This window comes from Antennarius striatus, chromosome 7 (assembly GCF_040054535.1).
Source record: "Antennarius striatus isolate MH-2024 chromosome 7, ASM4005453v1, whole genome shotgun sequence".
NCBI lineage: Eukaryota > Metazoa > Chordata > Actinopteri > Lophiiformes > Antennariidae > Antennarius > Antennarius striatus.
In genome coordinates, this window is record NC_090782.1 from 14,323,589 (window position 1) to 14,339,514 (window position 15,926).

At 42.9% G+C, this 15,926-nt stretch overlaps 1 protein-coding gene and 1 long non-coding RNA gene across 3 annotated transcripts in view; one reads left to right on the plus strand and one right to left on the minus strand.

Moving 5' to 3' along the window:
• Positions 1–12,903, plus strand: pfas (phosphoribosylformylglycinamidine synthase). 2 transcript variants are annotated; one of them, XM_068318676.1, is made up of 28 exons: positions 1–127; positions 1,870–1,992; positions 2,129–2,264; positions 2,917–3,022; positions 3,138–3,336; positions 4,304–4,409; positions 4,525–4,665; positions 4,754–4,878; positions 4,965–5,093; positions 5,174–5,311; positions 5,818–5,946; positions 6,041–6,114; positions 6,190–6,346; positions 6,418–6,479; positions 6,562–6,723; positions 6,824–7,042; positions 7,152–7,382; positions 7,536–7,716; positions 7,792–7,875; positions 8,059–8,214; positions 8,634–8,753; positions 8,841–8,986; positions 9,074–9,281; positions 9,895–9,980; positions 10,055–10,169; positions 10,277–10,426; positions 10,542–10,682; positions 12,146–12,903. In XM_068318676.1, the coding sequence occupies exons 2-28, from the start codon at positions 1,872–1,874 to the stop codon at positions 12,454–12,456; spliced, it is 3,933 nt and encodes a 1,310-aa protein (XP_068174777.1). In that variant the 5' UTR covers positions 1–127; positions 1,870–1,871; the 3' UTR covers positions 12,457–12,903. The 2 variants fall into 2 exon arrangements, with proteins under 2 accessions (XP_068174777.1, XP_068174776.1); XM_068318675.1 differs by having other exon boundaries at positions 8,841–9,281.
• Positions 9,048–15,926, minus strand: part of LOC137598480 (uncharacterized) — an 8,546-nt gene continuing 1,667 nt past the window's right edge. The window contains exons 2-4 of the long non-coding RNA XR_011036683.1: positions 10,561–10,662; positions 10,021–10,163; positions 9,048–9,183 (exon numbers count right to left, since the gene is read on the minus strand). This is a non-coding gene — a long non-coding RNA (uncharacterized lncRNA). The remainder of the gene's footprint in view (positions 9,184–10,020; positions 10,164–10,560; positions 10,663–15,926) is intronic.

A 15,926-nucleotide genomic window follows, 5' to 3' on the forward strand; every position in this document is an offset into this window, starting at 1 on the left:
TGCAGACCGCTCCAGTGAGACCAGACCGCCGACAGGACGAGAAGAAAACGCGGGTCCACCCGGGACAGCATCAGCTGGAGACGTCTCAACCTTCCGCCCCAGAAAGGACTTAAACTGCTGAAGCGAGGTAAGCTAAGGCTAACAATTAGCCACTAACTTCTCCACGTTCAGCTTGTTGTAGGAAGTTTAGCTAAAACTAAGTTAGAAGAAACAAACAAAAAGAGAACCCTCGGCTGTCTCCTCACAAAGAAGTGGAAATCATCCGGCTGATGAGTAACAGACATGCGGGAGGCTTTTCTCGCCGTGTCCTCCATGCGTTTTTATGTGGACACGCAAATGAATCGATTCATCTGCAGCGCGTCGGTAGGGGTGAGATGAGGACCGACCGCCCAGCGTGACCTGCAGCTCATGTGTAGGACGTTATGTCGGTCCATGTAGGCTCATGTGTAGGACGTTATGTCAAGTCTATGTAGGCTCATGATCATGGGACATGATATGAAATGTAAAAACACTTGCAGTGATTTACAAATCATTTAAACCAAATTATAACTTGAGACACTAAAAAAAATGATCCCACCAATTCAACATCCTTTAAAATAAGTTGTCAGGAGTTTGTCATTATGTCCCACCAGCTTTTATGTTAACAACACTCAATCAGCAGTAGTTTTTGGAGGTTTTAAATAGAATTGTTTGTTTGACAGAAGACTTTATTTTGTGAGCAACATAAAGTTCCAGGTGTGTCCTGCTGGTAGGATGCTCTGGACTTCTCTCATTGCTGCCTTTTGCAAGGCAGCAAAATGAGTCTTCTTTGTCTTGTTGGAATAATAATCTCTGGGGGGGGGCAAAGTGTGTGAATGGCAGCTTTTTTTTTTTTTTGAAAACCTGTGTGTAGCTTTCAGAAACAATGGCATCTTCATAGGTCAAAGTCAAAAGTCAAAATTTCTTTATTGTCATCATACACATACACAGACGGTACAATGAAATTTCAAAGGACAGATGGAGTGTTGGTCCAGAGCCGCTGCACCCCGGGCGCGCCGCCACTACGGTCCAACATGACCTAATATTACCTTGATGCGTGTTTTTCCTGATGCTGTGATCACCATCTGTCCCCAACATCATCACAGATGCTGGCTGTTGAAACTCGATGATCCTTTTTATCCGAGATCACAACATGACATCCATGATTTGTAAAAGCTATTTGAAATGTGGAATTGTAAAACTAAAGAACACTTTAAATCTTTGAGTCCATCTTAGATATTTTGTTGATATACACCTTATTGTTCTTGCAGCCTTTACTAACACAGATGCAGTGTTGAAATGTGTTTGCTGATTTCTAAAGAGTTCCTGATCCCATGCAAATGTAGACACATCATAGATCTACTGTCTTTGTGCTGTTTCAGGTCAATTCAATGCCAAGAATGAATCCCTTTCTTTTTAACATTTATTAGTTATTTTTTAGTTGTAGAAGCAGCCGTCCCAGTTTGCGTTTTTTTATTTTTTTCCTTCTGTTTCAAAAGAAGGTGCATGGATATTAGCCTGAGTTACTGCGAGAGAACCACAACCATTAAGCATTGCCTTTGTGTTTTAATGTAATTACTACGGTCTGAGCACGTTTGTACTGGCAGTGTCACTGGTCACGACTGATACGGAGACAAAGGTTAGCCTCAGTGAGAAGATATAAAAACCATTATTTATCATCAATATCGGCTGTTAATCCATTATGCTGTATTAGAAAATGCACTTAGCCAAATGGGTGAATCAATCACATCTATTGGTATTGCCTGCAGGCCGTCATCAATGGCTGTGATTGATTTCATTAATGAAGGTCTCTCAATCTCAGCACTGGATTCATTTCTGTGTCTCCATCAGTCATGGCTGTAGTGAGGTTTTACAGTAATGAAGCTGTGAGTGGGCGAGCCTTACAGAGGGCAGCGAAGCTCTACCCCCACCTGTCAATCACCTCTGAGCTGTGCTACAATGTGGAGCTAACGGGTGAGTGTGTGGCAGCTAAAAACGTAGCACTTGCGTGAAATGCTTGCATGGTGTGAAAATTTTCCACACTCCGTCTGTCGTCTCCGTTTATCCGTTTTGCCAACCTATCACCGTTTCCTCTCGCCGTCTGCTGCAGGCTGCCAGAGCCTCAGTGCCGAGCAGAGGGAGGTTCTCCTCTGGCTGTTTCGCCCCCCACTGCAGATAGAGCCACTGTCTGAGAGTCCAAACCTCACAGAGGGCAGCGGAGAGAAGCTGGTGGAGATAGGACCCAGGTACCACCTGTCACGTATGGCTCTGTGTGCGTTTATATATTAAAGTGGAATCAATATCTAGTTGAGTGAATAAAATCAGAATTTTATTTATTAGCAGGTTGACATGGTCGGTTGTTACCTTTAAACAGAAGTTGATCAATCGGAAACAATCGGGCCATGAAATATAAGTTGTGGGAATTATGTAAGTGATATTGTAACACAGTAACTGAAAGACTATTGAACATGACATGGTAGAGGCCCCATCTTTGGCCCCTGGAGGTTGTGTTACTTCACAATTTCTTCTGGATCTTATCCCCCAACCATGAAATTATGTAGAGTTTAATCATCAATACTTTGATTTTTTTTTTTTGGTGACACTCTTATTTTTCCGACTAGATGACTATATGTGCAGCAATTCATGAATTATTATTTTAATGAAGTCCATTAAAAGATAAAAATGTTTTTCTATATTAATATCTGACATTGCCATGTCAGTATCATGAGATTCCTGATGGAACAACTAGATTTTTTTTTTATCATTTGCAATTTTAAAAATAAGTAATGGATATTAGTTTAGTATCATCAAAATTGATTTTTCTTCACTAGTGATGATGGTGATGGAAGAAGTCATCAAGTAAATCCTCAAACTGTGTGATGTCATTTTGCTCTTCAGGTTGAACTTCTCCACTGCCTGGTCCACAAACACCGTGTCCATCTGCCAGAGTGTCGGCCTCACACATGTCACACGGGTGGAGGTGTCTCGCAGGTTTCTGATCAAGGTTCACACACACGCACGCACACACACACACACACACAAACAGAAGAAGAATCTACTAAAGCATTGGCTTTAGTTTCCCCTGCTTCTCATGAGAACTGTCTTTCTCTGTCCTCCAGCCCAGGAATGGACAGAGTGTGAAGGAACTGAATGGCGATATAAAGAAGCTGATTGAGTGTTTGCATGACAGCATGACAGAATGCATCTATCAGCGTCCCATCACCTCCTTCACAGTGGAAATCAAACCACAGCCCGTGTTTGAGGTGGACATCCTGGGGAAGGGACGTGCAGCCTTGGAGAAGGCGAATGACGATCTTGGTGAGACGGCACTTACAATTAGTAAAGAATCGTTTTTCTCTTCAGTATCAGCCCTTTTTTAATACTCTTCTTCCAATCTTTTGTCTTTCTGTCTTTGTCTTTTCAGTCTTGCGTTTCTCTGTGAGTACACTGTGTATGCTTCTGGTGCTGTCACATGTTTTATCACTTCACTGGCTCAAGTCACAGGACAGCAGTGATGCTGCTCATTATCTCGCACGTGCATGCTTGTAATTAATTAGTGGCTGCATCTCACGTCATGTGAAAGCAAATTGAAGCCAAACGGAGAGAAGAGTTCCATCTGATTAATGAAGTCAGATACAAAATGAGCTTTTCTGGACAGGAATCTCCTTAAGACTGAAGTTTTCAAATTTTTTATGTTGTCAACCACAAATGTTTTTCACAGCATCAGATGATGATAAGCCGCCAGTGTGCAGGTACTGCTGCCACAGCTCGTGCTCTTACTCCCGTCTGTCCAGCCTCATTAATATTCTCAAGCTGCCCAAACACACGAGAATAATTTCCCTTCATACTTAATAGTCTCTCCTTCAACAGATGAAGTGAGCTGATTAGTGACACAGCGTAGCTGCTGAACTTCCCTGTAGGGTCAATTTCACATTCACTATTGTGCTCCCTCGTTTGATTTTGAATGCAGTCTTTTGTAAAAAGGACGACTTCTTATAGGTGACATTACATTATCTAAAAACATTGCGTTGCTTAAATGGTAATCGTTTATTAGAACTTGCCCCAAATATTGAAATGACCTCTGATTGAACATTAAAAGTTTGTCTGCCGTTGGATTTCTTCTTTAAAATGCAGTTATCGCATGATATAAATATATAGCTGCGTGTGTGTGTTTGTGCGTGTTTTGATTAATTCTACAACTTGTCCACTGCTATTTGATCGCACAAATGATCTTTGTTACTGCTTGGGGTTCGTTCGCCGGGTCTCATCATGTGTTTTGACGCAGGTCTGGCCTTTGACTCCTGGGATCTGGATTACTACACATCGATGTTCCAGAGGGTTCAAAGGAACCCCACCAGTGTGGAGTGCTTCGACCTGGCCCAGTCCAATAGGTGGGGTTTTCCAGCAGCGAGCACATCAGCAGGACGTCTTTGTGTCGTACATGTCGGTTGAGTCTGTAGGTCTTTGTCAGGTTTTTGATTCTCTCGTGTTTTTGCGGTGATCCAGTGAGCACAGCCGTCACTGGTTCTTCAAGGGCCGGATGGAGATCGATGGGCAAGAGCAGGAAGAGACTCTGTTCAGTCTGATAATGGACACCCAGCGGTACAGCAACCAGAACAACGTCATCAAGTTCTCTGACAACAGCAGGTATGATTGGGAAAGTGTTCTTTTATGTACGTCATTCTGTTTACAATGACTCAGCTTGGAGTGTGTGTGTGTGCGTGTGTGTGTCCAGTGGTATCAAGGGGATGGAGCTGAAATGTCTCTACCCTAAAGATCCATCTCAAGCCAGTCCTTATGAGACCCGGCACTCCCTAAGACACGTTATTTTCACTGCAGAAACACACAACTTCCCGACAGGTCAGGACACCACATACACCAATTTTGTTTTTTAACCCCTTGCATTGTCTTGATAACAATCGTAGTCCATCCCATCTGACCTACAGGTGTGGCTCCATTCAGTGGTGCCACCACCGGGACGGGAGGTCGCATCAGAGACGTCCAGAGCGCAGGAAAAGGAGGTCACGTCATCGCTGGCACTGCAGGATACTGTTTTGGCAACCTGAACGTACCAGGTCTGTGATGCACTCTTCTACACTCTCTTCCTCTAAGGATTTGTCATTGTTTTGCCCGTTTACTATGTCCTTCACTTCAGGTTACGTCCTCCCGTGGGAGTCTTCAGGAGAGGGCTGGGAGTACCCGTCCAGCTTCGCCCCGCCGCTGCAGGTGGCTGTTGAAGCCAGTGATGGAGCCTCAGACTACGGAAACAAGTTTGGAGAACCTGTCCTGGCAGGTCGGTCATGCTAAGGAGGATAACTTCTCAGTAACTCATTAACCTTCCACGTATTTCTCAATTAGTAATCATAAACCTTCACTGGAATCAAAACCTGCGTTTGAACAGGTAAATAATAAGAATAAGACCTGTGACTGTAGAGTAACTGATGATAGCAGAATCACAAGGGTCAACCAGTTACTATTTCTTTAAGCTCAAATTGTTTGAGTAGTCTCTATTGAAACGTCTACCACTTATTGTTCGAATTTAATTGCATTTGAAAGGTAATGATTAATTTGTGAAATGCTTTAGTTGTAGGTATTTTAGGTATACACACACTACTAAATATACTGCCAAATGATAGAACCATGTAAGACCTGTTCTTTAATCTTGTCTGATCAGTGATATACTTTTGGAAAAAAGACTCATCAGATAATCTGACTTGGTGACTCAAATACCTGTTTCTCCTCATGTTTTTTTCCTTTTATTTCCTTTAAGTTGATTTTCTGTCTAAATCCATCCTGTAGGTTTTGCCCGGTCTTTCGGTATGCGTCTGGACAACGGAGAGCGGCGAGAGTGGATTAAGCCGATCATGTTCAGTGGTGGTCTTGGTTCAATTGAAGATGCCCACGTAAAGAAAGAAGAGGCAGAGACTGGTGATGTTGTAAATCTGTGTGATCAATATAGCTATATTTACACACATCGATCAATGACTCACGGCACCCCTCGGCTCTTCTTTTTGTTGATCAGGAATGGAAGTGGTGAAGATCGGAGGACCAGTGTACAGAATCGGCGTGGGAGGAGGAGCAGCTTCTTCTGTAGAGGTACGTTGGTGGAAGTGATCCAGATGAGCGACTACCTCTCTTTTGTGGTTTTTCTAGTATGTTTTGGCCCTACAGGTCCAGGGCGACAACTCCAGCGACAGGGATCTGGGAGCGGTGCAGAGGGGAGATGCTGAGATGGAGCAGAAGATGAATCGCACTCTCAGGGCCTGCCTGGAAAGAAGTGGCGGGAATCCGATATGCAGTATACATGATCAAGGAGCAGGAGGAAACGGTACAACACAAAGGACCAGTGGGACACTTGGTTAAAGAGACAAACATGTTGAATCACGCTGTCGTCTACAGGTAATGTGCTGAAGGAGCTCAGCGAGCCGGCCGGAGCCGTAATCTACAGCAGTAGATTCAAGGTCAAGACATCGACCACGACCACACAGTTGTGTTGATTCTCTTTCTATCTCACTCGTTTTACTCCCTCTCTTCGTTTTACAGAAGGGCGACCCCACGCTGAGCGTGCTGGAGCTGTGGGGGGCGGAGTATCAAGAGAGCAACGCCCTGCTGCTCCGCCCACCCGACAGGTGCTTCCTGGAGAGGGTTTGTCAGAGAGAGAAGTGTCCCGTCGACTTTGTAGGAAACATCACCGGAGACGGAAAGGCACGCTTCCACTGTGTACCCATCATTCCACACACACTGCATCAGCACGTGAAAACACACTCGTGATCGGCATGGTCGCATTGATGTCACCGTCCTGCAGATTGTGCTGGTGAGTGACGAGGGAGATGGCGAGCGCCCCCCAGTGGATCTGCAGCTGGAGTGGGTTCTGGGGAAGATGCCCCAGAAAGTCTTTAAGATGGAGCGTCTGAAGTGGAACAGCCAACCGCTGGCTCTTCCTGCTGGGCTGACAGTCAGAGCCGCGCTGGACAGAGTTCTACGTTTGCCTGCTGTGGCTTCCAAACGCTACCTGACCAACAAGGTGTGTGTGTGTGTGTGTGTGCGTGTGCGTGTGTTACATCCTTGACTTCTGCTCTCTTAAAAGGCGCGTGTGCAGACACTTAAAAACTCGACTCCCTCTCCTCTCCCAGGTGGACCGCTCCGTGACTGGGTTGGTTGCCCAGCAACAATGCGTCGGCCCTCTTCACACCCCATTGGCCGACGTGGCTGTTGTTGCTCTGTCGCCATTCAACCTGGAGGGAGCTGCTACCGCCATCGGGGAGCAGCCAATTAAAGGCCTGGTGTGTCCTGCAGCGGGGGCTCGCATGGCTGTTGGAGAAGCTCTGACCAATCTGGTGTTCGCAAGAGTCACCGCTCTAAAGGTGACCTCATGATGGGGGATGACTCGATGGTTCCTTTTGCTGAATATTAATTTTCTTTGTTCAAACTTGTATAATAACTTACAGGATCTTCATTTTATAATGAAGATGATTATTTCCGCCTCAAGCACTTTAGTAAATTTGTGTTTGTTTCAGGATGTGAAGTGTAGTGGTAACTGGATGTGGGCGGCCAAACTTCCCGGTGAAGGAGCCTGTCTTTGGGATGCCTGCAAAGCTATGTGTGAGGTCATGGGTCAGTTGGGCGTGGCCATCGATGGAGGGAAAGACTCTCTAAGTATGGCAGCCAGAGTGGGAACAGAGACGGTCAAAGCTCCAGGTACTGTGTGTCCGTCCATCCATCTGCGTGTGTGTGTCTCTGTCTTTGGTACTCATGGCTCCCCCACTGCTTCAGGTGCTCTAGTTATTTCAGCGTATGCTGTTTGTCCTGATATCACGGCCACTGTGACGCCCGATCTCCAGGATCCAGAGGGCAAAGGTATTTCACACACAGAAACACAGCCACTGAAATGAGTCTTTTTACATTTTTATGACTTATGAATACAATTATCCATATTTCATCAAGCCATTGCTGAGTTTTCTCTCACACATAAATAAAACACACAGACCTTCTCCATAGTAACAGATGGTCTGCCTCCGACCCTTTGTCTCGTGTCTGCAGGCGTGCTGCTGTGGGTTCCTGTCAGTTCAGGTCATCATCGACTCGGAGGTTCTGCCCTCGCTCAGTGCTTCAGCCAGCTGGGAGACTGTTCCCCTGACTTGGACAAGCCAGAACTATTGACTGCCTGCTTCAACACTACGCAGACGCTCATACGGGGTGAGCTTGCCAACAGAAATGAAATGAAAAATAAATTAATGCCATTGAGTTCTCGAGCATACTTTTCTTTAGCTTCACACTGAATTCACGTTTTAATATAAAGCCTGTGGTCATCATGGTTTGGCTCCAACCTCCTGTAACCCTGTAGAGAATTGAGAGTATGTCTGGATGGGTGATGGTGCCCCCTGTTTGCTGTTATACACTGCCACCAAGTGGTTAATTATATGTACTGCCAAAAGCAGCTGGATGTGGCGGCTCTACATCTTACGTCTTATTATAACCTGGATAATGATTAAATAAATTTTCAGTACTCAACACAATCCGTTGTCATGTCTTAAAATTAATACAGTCGTTGGTATGTAAAATAGTGGACAGAGGTTGAAAAGGGTGTTTTTTTTTATTGATTTTAATTCTCGTAGATCATCTGCTGAGTGCTGGACACGACATCAGCGATGGAGGCCTCATCACTTGCGTACTGGAGATGGCGTTTGCAGGAAACCGTGGGATTATTATTGAGTTGTCTTCACAAGGAGCTGGAGGTTAGTCACTTGATGTGTCTTTCGGTATCGGTGTCACATTTGCATGAGTGGGATATTTATGTTTTAAACTCACACGATGTTGCACAGTCATGGAGCTGCTGTTCAGTGAGGAGTTGGGTCTGATTCTGGAGGTGTCACAGCCCGATGAACAAACGGTGTGTCAGAGATACAGAGACGCAGGCCTGCAGTGCCGTCGTATCGGCAGGACCTGTGCCTTCGGACCAGAGGCTGTGGTGAGACGTCAAGTTCAAAAAGTTCCTCAAGTACTTTTCTTCTCAACTGTGACCGACACTTTCTGCTCTGCCCAACGTGCATCTCAGGTCAGTGTTCGTGTGGATGGACAGGAAGTACTCAACGATTTGCTGCCAAACCTGAGAGCACTGTGGGAGGGCACCAGTTTCCAACTGGAGCGCCTCCAGGCCAATGAGGTCTGTGTCAATCAGGAGGAAGAAGGATTAGCCAGGAGAACACAGCCTTACTTCAAACTCTCCTTTGACGCCTCCGAAATGCCCATCATGAGCCAGCTGAGTAAGACAAAACTAGACTGATAATGTTCATTAAGATCTACTGTGATTCAAGGTTACATTTTACAGTTTTCATCATATTGATGTCCGAACTCAAAAACTGCTTTTAAAAAAGTGTTGAAACGTACGTATCTATGGATTTTTAGCCATTTATGTTTTTGTTTCTACGGTTGCGGCTTGAACACAACTTAATTCTGAGCATGGAATTTGTTTTCAGACAAAAGCTTCTACACAGACAGAACATAGACAAATGATGTCTCTTGCTATTTGAAATCTTTATTTCTTTTATTTTTCTCGTCAACATGGTGATGAGTTGAATTTAGATTCACTCTGAGTGGAATATATCTCGAGAGAAGGTTTTTAGGGCACAACTTGAACTTTTAAATCTAGGTTTTACAAAATGAAATGAACGTGCATGACAGTTAACTGAAACTTAAACTTAATGTCTTCGGAAAAAGTAGGTGAAACTATTCATGCTTTATTCTTTGATTTCTATTTTAATGTATTCAAAATCTAAAATATTAGGAATAATTTGAGTGGTCCAGTTACGTGACAATCCTGATCTTTATTCCATTTTTTTTCCCCTTGGCTTTCTTGATGTATTCTGTCACCTGCAGGGCAGCCTCGTGTCGCCGTGGTCAGAGAAGAGGGAAGTAATGGAGACAGAGAGATGTCTGTGTCTTTGCATATGGCTGGCTTTGAGGTGAATACTTAGGGATTGATTAGCTAGCTATGTTATATACCAGGTGTACATGAGTCTTCTACTTCTGTGTACAGGTGTGGGATGTCACCATGCAGGACCTCTGCTCTGGCTCCCTGATTCTTGACTCTTTCAAAGTGGTTGTGTTTGTTGGCGGATTCAGCTACGCAGACGTCCTGGGATCAGCTAAAGGCAAATAAATACACACACATGCACACACACGCACACACACAGACACACACACACACACACTCACTGTTAGACAACAAACAATCTGATACAATCGTCTTTCATAAAAGGTTGGGCTGCGACTGTGGCTTATAACCCCAAGGCTAAAGCTGAGTTTGAACGTTTCCGGCGGCGGGACGACACCCTGAGTCTGGGTGTGTGTAACGGCTGCCAGCTGCTCGCCCTGCTGGGCTGGGTGGGAGAGAGTGAGGATGGAGCAGGTAAGAAGAAAAGTTTAGTGTATCGTCAAGAACAGTTTTGTTGTAAATTCAAATTACAGTCATCAAAAATTGACAGCAGTTTCAGAATTAAAATTGCTTTCCAATTGTCCCTCAGACTCTGAAGTGGTACTGACCCATAACAAGTCCGGCAGGTTTGAGTCTCGCTTTGTCAGTGTCGGGATCCAGGAGTCCCCATCCATCTGGCTCAAAGGCATGGAGGGCTCAGCTCTCGGAGTCTGGGTTGCACATGGAGAAGGTACTGAACAGCAGTCAATCATGAAGTCGACCCTGTTTTACACTCTTCATGCTTTCTCCAAACTCTTTGCGGTCAGTTGTTGTTCAGGGCAGGCTAGCAGCATGGAATGATAATGAAGTTTCAAGTTTATTTATTGTTATATAGCTCAGATTCACATAAACTGTCTCAAAGGGCTTTACAATCTGCACATGGACTAAATCTCTCTGACTTTTGTTTACTGCGTGCAGTACGACCCTCACACCAGATAAAGGACAACCCCCCCCCAAAACCCTTTTAACAGGGAAAAAAATGGATGGGAGAAACCTCAGGTAGACTAAAAGTGGACAGACGAAGCAATAGGTATCACATGTACAGGTTAACAACACAACAACAATAACAGTAACAAGTACAATAGTAAATGTATGACAAAAGCACGCTGATCCATCCAGTAGAGTGAGTCACCAGACAGCTCACTAACTAGATGACGCTGACAAGCCGATATGGAGAGTAGTAACTACATCAGGAAAAAAAGAGGCTGCTTTAAGTGTAATAAGAAAATGGTCAGATGTCACTGACATAAGAGGAGAGAGTCGCAGCTGTAACATCTATACCATGGGATAGAATCAGATCTAAGGTATGACCACTGAGATGAGTTGCTTCATGTACCCACTGAGTGAAACCAAATATGTCATGGAGGGTTAAGAATGCTTTACACAAAGGATCACGAGCCTTATTGAAATGACTGTTAAAATCCCCAGTCACTATAACCTCATCAGAATGAGTAATTAGATGAATTCACCAAATTCTTCTAAGAACAAAGAATAGGGACCAGGCGGTCTGTATACTACTAGGCGATGGCTTTAAAACAAGAGCCTAAAGGAAGTTAAAATTAAAATCTAGATTAGAAGTCATGGTAAGAATAGATTTATAAACCAAAGCAACCCCTCCACCCTGTTTATCGGTCTTTGCAGCATGAGCATATGTAAAATCAGGTGTCGAAGCTTCATTTAACGGTAAGGAAACATTTGGTTTCAGCCATGTTTCACATAATGCAGTCATATCCAGACCATGCTGAAGAATTACATCGTTAACAAGCAAGTGATCTAATATTTAAAAGGCCAAATTGAAATGTGGTAATATCACTAACTTTATTATTAAACAGTTTAACAGCTGAGGAGGTATTAATCATAAGAAGATGCCATGTCTCAATGAATCTGGAAGTACTGGTCTATAAACACGATGATGTGATAAAATAACGGATAATTTCAGGTCTAGAGTCTTTTATAACCTGATCAGGTGCCTCATTGAACAGTACATTATCATTGGTGATAGGGACAGAAATGAGATCTGTGTGCTTAATGTACATTTTTAAGACCCAGAACTTGCACTACAGCAACTCTGTGCCGACTTTCACGTCTCAAGCCAACTTTTTCATTTGACAGCTGTGTTTGCGACTCACTATCCCGTAACCTCTTTCTTCACAGGGCTGATGAAATTCCAGAGCCCCCAGGTCCAGGACCGGATCGTTTCTGGTGGGCTCGCCCCTTTACGTTACCTTAACGACCAGGGTCAGCCCACTGAAGAATACCCTCTGAACCCTAACGGCTCCCCACAGGGTGTAGCAGGGCTCTGCTCCAGGGATGGGAGACACCTGGCCGTGATGCCCCACCCGGAGCGCTGTACCCTCAGCTGGCAGTGGCCCTGGACCCCGAGGGACTTCAGAGCATCTCTCACACCGTCACCATGGCTACGCATGTTCAGGAATGCAGCAGCCTGGTGCAGCAACACACATTGATGTTAATGTTTGTTGGTGTCGAAATAGAAACTGTCTTTTTTTTTTTTTCTGTCATCCGACACTCTAGGTGTGTTTATGTGTATCAGCTGTTACTTCCTGTGTTTTTTTGATGTAATATCTTTACATGATGAATAATACCTACTGTAATACTTACTGAATGTGAGACTTTCGTGAATAGATTCTTGTCTTGGTAAACAGTTTTAATTCTGACAATCATTTTTTCAAACCTTTTCCAGTTTGGCCTGTTGACCTTATCAGTATATCTGAAACTCACCAAATAGATGTTTTTAATGTTCCTTTTTTGGAAAAAAATTATGTTAAAAAGAAAAACCAAATGTGACATTTATTTTGCCCCCTACACACATACAGTACAAAGTATCGGACCATCAAGTGTTTCTATGGACATCATTAGCTTTAAATAAATGATGAAATTGGATTTAAATGAAATATCTATTTGTTGATTTTGATTTAAGAGCTCTAAACCTGAACTGTGAGATTGTGAGCACAGGTGAACCAACTCCTGATGCGACAATAAATTTAGACAATAACACTTAGGCTATGTAAACACCTGCTGAACAGGACTGGAGTTTTGAGTCCACAGTCCAAAAGTCTCGGATGCCATCAAACATCTCTGCTTTTGCGTGATGTGCCATCTGCAGCCAGAAGAATGTAATCTGATGAAGGTACCGTATATGCGAGACAGTTTGTTCTTACAGTCGATGGAAAACTACAAATAACTCCTGAAGCTATTCACTCACAATGCCCTGCAGCGGTCATGCATCACACGGGTAGTCTGATCTGGATGAATGTAGAAGAGATGTTAGAGGTTAATTCTATCTCAAAGTGTTCCAAGTTGGGCAACGAGGTGTGTTAACCAAACCATGGTAATAGATTCTTGAGGTTACAACAAGTGGTGTTCCTGTTACCAAACCTGTTGTCAGAAAACAGTGGGGGAATTTACATCTGTCCTCCGATCTAACCTGATATCACATTCAAGGCAGAATGGCACCACCTGATACTTTCACACACAGAGGAGAAGGGCTGGGCATGTGTAGTCCACATTCATTACAGCTAAAAGAAATGTGCAGAGCTTGTGTGCAGTTTGTTGACTGAAGGTAAGAGAGAGAACACGCCGTGCGTGGGGCTCCAGAATGACATCTGTTGTCTGTTGTGTTCTCCGACTAACAGTCTGATTGACTCTCATAAGTTACTGAGCTGGAGCTGCAGAGCCAAAGATAAACTCTTTTTATCCAACAGTCATGACATTATATTCTACACACAAGATGCAGATTTTTCAGGCAGGACAACATGTATTTACTGTAAATATTGTGTCCCTGTTATTGATAGACTTGATAGACTTGGGGGTAAGAATAAGATAGGTGGGGCAGGTGCAGTTTGTTCAGGTTAACGTTACAGAGTCCTGTAACAGACCTCTGTTCATGTGGTGTAACCAATCGCTAATAAAAAAGTTATGTGTTCTATTAGTAATCCTAACTGCTAATGTTGTACTTAGTTAGATCAAGCTCTCGATCTGACATTGACCGTGGCGTAATGTCTTTAACGTTTGTTTGCAGAAGCATTTTAGTTTGAAGGGTAATCATGTCACTACCAAATCATCTGGGTTTCAAAGGATAACAAAAAAAAACCCTCTCATGAGAAAAGTTATGATTATTTCTATGAGATTATTTCCACTCTGTACACATGTCATCAATGTCTGTTCAATGTCTCCTTCATTTCAAAGAAATGCCAACAATAGAGGATCCAAGAACATCCTCAGCTTCATTTTCTCATATAGCTGATGTGAAACTAACACTTTGGGGTATTTTATATACAGCGGTACCTCTACTTACGAAATTAATTGGTTCCCGAAGAAATTATGTAAGTAGAAAATTACTTAAGTAGAGACACGTTTTCCATGCAAATGCCCTAATCCGTTCCAAGCCCACAAAAATTTCGACATAAATGTTTTATAAAGCATAAAAATGCATCAAAACATGTAACAAATACATGTTACAATTAGATTATTACACAATAAATGAGAGTTGTGCATGATGTAAAAAACAAAGAATAGAGTAAAGAATAATAATGATGGTCATTTACCTTTTAACAACTGTCCTCATTGTTTTTGCCCTCTTTGGTTCATGCGCTCCTATCTCACCATGCCGAACAACAGAGTGAATTCCAGTCCTTCTTTTGAACCTCTCTAACAACCATGTGATGCCTTAAACTCCTTAAACTTGCTTTTGTTTTAATAACGTGGTGATTGTAGATTTTTGGCCATATTCTTTGGCGAGATCAACCAAACGCATCCCTTTCTTATGCTTTTCTATTATCTCTTGCTTTGTTTGTATGGACAACAAAAACTCTTTTCTTCGTCTTTTATTTTCCTCTTTTCTCTGTCACTTTCTTGGGGTCCATAGCGAATACGTACTCAAAAAGTAATTACTGTATATTTGTGCTCAGTCTTGTCTATTTGTGGGCAGTTGAACAATTTTACAAATAGATAAAACTCCAAGAAATAATGTGAATATTCAAATTAAACTTGTTTAGTAACATTTAATGAGACTCACTGGGACAGAGCTGTGTATAGTCAAGCGAGCAGACAGGTAGTCGTTGAGTCTCAGGGGGAAGAACTGCTGCCTGACAATATAAACTAAAGCAAGTTACTGATCAACCAGACTGACCCATTTCTGCTGTCTGAGTCTTCATGCTCAAAGGCAATTTGCTTCTGAGGGCTTTACAATTCGTGCAAAATAAGACCTTTACCCTCAGACTCCTGAAAAGTCTGTATACACCCTGTATACACCCTAAGGGTTGTTAATAAATAAATCAGCATCATCAGTGCTCAGCATCCTTTCAGACTGAATCACACACAGCTTCATCTGAGATATGTGGATAATGTGAGAGATTTATTTGATCCATGATAGATAATTCATGGTTATATCTTCAAGCTTTTAGCAGCTGTTTGAGAGCTGATTGTTGTCAGGAAATACTTTAAACATCTACACGATGCAGGCTGAAATGCATAGATAGTATGAATTAAAATTTTATTTGTACTCAGCATACAAAAATATCTTTAATGTATCAATTTTCCTGTTGGTTCAGGTTGACTTTAGAGAGCCTTTCACTGTAGGTTGCAAAAATCCGACGTGAAACAAACTTCAATTGAGAGAAAGTGTTGTGGCCTGTAGGATGATAAATGGAGACAGGAGATGAAAAATATACACTGAATGAATGTCACTTGCTTAAACGGGTGTCGTGTACCAAACATGCTTTCTGTGATAGTGTACGAGACGTTGGATATAAGCATGGCTCTGTTCATATTTTATGCCACATATTTTTTTTCTACAGCTCACTCTTTGCATAACTCTGGTGAAAAACACACTTTCAGTTTTTCTGATTTATCATATCAAAAACATCTATTCAAAACATTTAAAATTCCCATACAATCTTCTTTAGCAGTGTTAGAT